Source organism: Quercus robur, chromosome 4 (genome assembly GCF_932294415.1).
Source record: "Quercus robur chromosome 4, dhQueRobu3.1, whole genome shotgun sequence".
NCBI lineage: Eukaryota > Viridiplantae > Streptophyta > Magnoliopsida > Fagales > Fagaceae > Quercus > Quercus robur.
This window is the reverse complement of record NC_065537.1, coordinates 77,015,176-77,019,409: the sequence shown is the minus strand read 5'-3', so window position 1 is coordinate 77,019,409 and position 4,234 is coordinate 77,015,176. Positions and strand designations below refer to the sequence as shown.

General features: G+C 39.5%; 2 protein-coding genes across 2 annotated transcripts; both read left to right on the top strand.

Moving 5' to 3' along the window:
* The first annotated feature begins 650 nt into the window (after positions 1–650).
* LOC126722646 (putative disease resistance RPP13-like protein 1) lies at positions 651–1,889 on the top strand. Its single transcript, XM_050425791.1, has one exon. The coding sequence runs from the start codon at positions 651–653 to the stop codon at positions 1,887–1,889; it is 1,239 nt and encodes a 412-aa protein (XP_050281748.1).
* Positions 1,890–2,104: 215 nt separating this feature from the next.
* On the top strand, positions 2,105–3,763 carry LOC126722645 (putative disease resistance protein At3g14460). Its single transcript, XM_050425790.1, has one exon. It carries the CDS (start codon positions 2,105–2,107, stop codon positions 3,761–3,763), a length of 1,659 nt encoding a protein of 552 aa, XP_050281747.1.
* Positions 3,764–4,234: the final 471 nt, after the last annotated feature.

Here is a 4,234-nt window from a genome sequence, read left to right as displayed (position 1 = left end):
GGACCTGTGAATAGTGCACGGGTGCACTGTTCACGAGAGAATAGTCAAAAGTTGCGGCTTGGAAAAAAAAAAAAAAAACGCGCGGAAGCAAAATACAGACGTGAATCCAAATAGATACTTGGTCTAATTAAATACCATATGAATTGAATATTTTTTTGACTTGATCATTGGCAGCGATCAATTCGAAGCTACTATGAAGACAACATACTAAAAATCATATTAGGCGATCCAATCAAATCACAAAATAAATAAATAAATCAAAATATAGGTATAAGAAAAGAAGTTTCCCATTAGATTCAAGGTTATATAGGAATAAGAAAAGAAGCAATTGTTACAGATTGCAGACACATTCCCAAGCTCTTTTTTTCATTGTTGTTCTTGAATCCTTCCTTGACAAAGCAACAAAAAACAAAAACAAAAACAAAAACAAAAAATGCTTCCCGAACTTGTGGGAGGGGCATTACTTTCTGCATTTTTTGAAGTGCTGTTTGATAGGCTGGCTTCTCGCCAGGTTATGGCCTTCTTCCGAGGCCGGGATTTTGATCAAACACTCTTTCATAAGCTAAAGACAGCTCTGCTGACTGTTAATGCAGTGGTCATTCATGCAGAGGAGAACCAGATCACGAATCTGGCAGTGAAAGAGTGGATCAATGGACAATGGGCTCAAAGATGCAACCTACAACGCTGATGATCTGCTGGATGAGATTGCCACTATAGCTTTACGAGGAGAGTTGGAAGCTGAAGCTAAGGCCAATGGAAACCAGGTAGCAGCTGGTCAGTTCTCTGCTCTTAATCCACGTAATCCAGAATCCATGCTGAAAAATATAGTTGAAAGACTAGATTCCTTATCAAACCAGAGAGATCTGCTCAATCTCAATGGAATTGTAAGGGGGAAACCATCATGCATGTTTCCCACAACTTCTTTAGTTGATGAATCCAAAGTGTTTGGTAGAGAAAAGAATAAAGAGGAACTAACGGAGTTTTTGCTTGCTGGTAGTGTGCGAGAATTGGTTGTGATTGCTATAGTTGGGATTTATGGGGTTGGCAAGACGACCATTGCTCAGCTCTTGTATAATGATTCAAAGGTGGAGGAACATTTTGAATTAAGAGCATGGGCTTATGTTTCAGAAGAATTTGATGTTTTAAACATCACAAGAACCACTTTTGAATCAATCACTCCAAGCGATTGCAATGTCAGAGACCTGAATGTTCTTCAAGTCAAACTAAAGCAGAAATTAAAGGGAAAGAGATTTCTACTTGTTCTAGATGGCATTTGGAATGTGAACTTTAGTAAATGGGATTTGCTGTCAAGACCCTTATCAGTTGGAGCCTATGGGAGTAAAATTATTGTGACAACTCGTAATCAAAGTGTTGCATCAATCATGCATGCTGTTGTTACTTATCCTTTGCCGCATTTGTCATTTGAAGCCTGCTGGTCATTATTTGCAAAACATGCATTTAATACGAGAAACCCTGCAGAACAACCAACCTTAAAGGGAATCGGTGAGGAGATTGTCAAAAAATGCAAAGGCCTGCCTTTAGCTACAGAAACACTTGGAACCCTCTTGCACTCGAAAGTAGAAGTTGAGGAATGGCATAGAATACTGAAAAGCAAGATATGGGATCTACCTAATGACCAGAGTAACATACTTTCCGCTTTATTATTGAGCTACTATCATCTCCCTTCACATCTCAAACAATGTTTTGCTTATTGTTCAATTTTTCCTAAGGGCTATGAGTTTGAAAAGGAGAAATTGGTTTTCTTGTGGATGGCAGAAGGTTTCCTACAGCAACAAAAGGGTAATGACACAATAGAAGAGGTTGGAAATGAGTACTTTCGTGAACTATTATCGTGGTCATTTTTTCAACAATCACCTCGCAACAAATAGTTCTTTGTGATGCATGACCTTGTGAATGATTTAGCTCAATTTGCATCTGGAGAATTTTGTTGCAAGTTTGAGGATGGCAAACTGCATGGAATTTCAGAAAAGGCTCGCCATTTTGCATTGTCAACCAACCGGGATGGCCCTGAGAAATTCGTGGCAATTCAGGAATTGAAGTCTCTTCGAACCTTCCTTCCACTAAGCTTTTCAAATCCTGCTCAATGCTCTGCCTTAAGCAAAAGCCCATTCTGAAGCACTTACGTGTGCTTTCTTTTTCTGGTCAAGCGATCCGTAAGCTGCCTGACTTTTTGGGCGAATTGATTCATCTACGTTACTTGGACCTTTCCCACACTTTAATTGGTGAATTACCTAGCTCGATATGTTCTTTGTATAATTTGCAAACATTGTTGTTGTCAAGTTGTTATAATCTCACTGTGTTACCAGAAAACATTGGAGACCTCATTAATTTACGCCGTCTAGATGCAAGTGAAACCAACTTAGCAGAGATGCCAGTTGCATTTGGAAGGTTAAAGAGTCTTCGAGTGTTGACTAATTTTGTTGTGAGCAAAGATAGTGGGTCAAGGATCAATGAATTGGGCAAGCTTTCACATCTTCGAAGTACACTTACCATCTCAAAGCTGGAGTTTGTAGTCAATGCCATAGATGCTTCAAAGGCCGACTTGAAAAGTAAAAATTATCTTAATGAGTTAGTTTTCCAATGGAACTCTGACACCCATGAAGTACAAACTGAAACAAAAGTACTCGACAATCTGCGGCCTCATGAAAATATGAAGAAGCTAACCATTGAAAACTATGGTGGTGCAAGGTTTCCCAATTGGTTATGTGATGCCATTTTTGCTAACCTGGTATTCCTACATCTTAGCAGGTGCAAAAAATGTATGGCCTTGCCGCCACTAGGGCAGCTATCTTCTCTTCAAGAGCTCCGCATCTCAAAGATGGAAAGATTACAAAACCTGGATGCCGGATTTTATGGGAACAGCCACATGGGAGTCAAGCCATTCAGATGTTTGAAAACTTTGTGGTTTGAGGATTTGCCTAATTGGGTGCATTGGATACCTTCTACAAATGAAGGTGAAGAGTTCCCTTCACTCCAAGAGCTTCAAATACAAGGATGTCCTGAATTAATTGGGAGCTTACCAAAGCACCTTGGTTCCTTGACAAAATTAGTGGTTTCTGGGTGTCGGAAGCTTAAGGCTTCAATACCGAGAGTCCCAACTTTGAAAGAAATGAAGCTGCATTGTTTGGATGCTTTGACAACCCTGCCTGAAGAATTGTTGGGAGGCAATTCTTGTTTCCAACAATTGGAAATAGTTAACTGCCCCTCACTCATTTCCTTTTTTGGAGGTGATTCTCTTACTACATTAAAATCAATTTCTATTTCTTACTGTAGAAAATTAGAGTTCTTCCAACCTGAGAATGTAATGCACCAATTTGGAGTTCTTGAACGTTTGCATATATCAAATAGCTGTGAATCTTTGGAATCTCTGCCATTAGGCATATTCACCAAGCTTCAATATCTTCATATTAAGGACTGTGAGAATCTCAAGTCCCTTTCTACTCAAGATATGGTTCTCACATTTCTTCAGGAAATTAAAATCAAGGATTGCCTAGAGCTGGAATCACTTCCTGGAGGGGGGTTGCATACTTGCTTACCATGTCTTCTGAGATTGGAATTATCCAATTGTCCAAAGCTCTCTCAATTTTCACAAGGCAATTTGCCCCTTAACTTGCAATCTCTGATTATTAGTAATTGCAACAATCTCACACCTCAAAAGGAATGGGGTTTACATGGAATGGTGTCTCTCACTTGTTTTGAGATTGAAGGTGGCTGCAGTAATGTGAAGTTTTTTCCAGAATAGGGTCTGTTGCCCAACACTCTCACTTCTCTTCGTATTAGCAGACTTCCAAACCTCAAAGTCCTTGACAAAGGCCTTCAGGACCTCACCTCACTTGAAACACTGGAGATCAACGACTGTGAGAAGCTCGAGTCAATGCCAGCAGGGGGATTACCCACCACTCTTAACTTCACTTTTAATCACTGAATGCTTGTTGCTTGGCTCTCGTTGCCAAGAGGGAGGTGTAGAAAGGCCAAGGATTTCTCACATTTCTGGCATACACATTTTCCCGGTTCCTGATCAAGTGAATGAACACTGATGAAAGCAAAAAATATGAAAACACTCAATTTTCTTCAGGTACCTTTCCTATACTGGACAGATGTGCTAGTGCATAGTTATATTGTTTCAAAGTATTACAAATTCTTAACCATGTGAATGAATTTTTCTTTTCCTTCTCTAAAAATGTTCATCTCATTGGCAGTCATAAAATTCTGA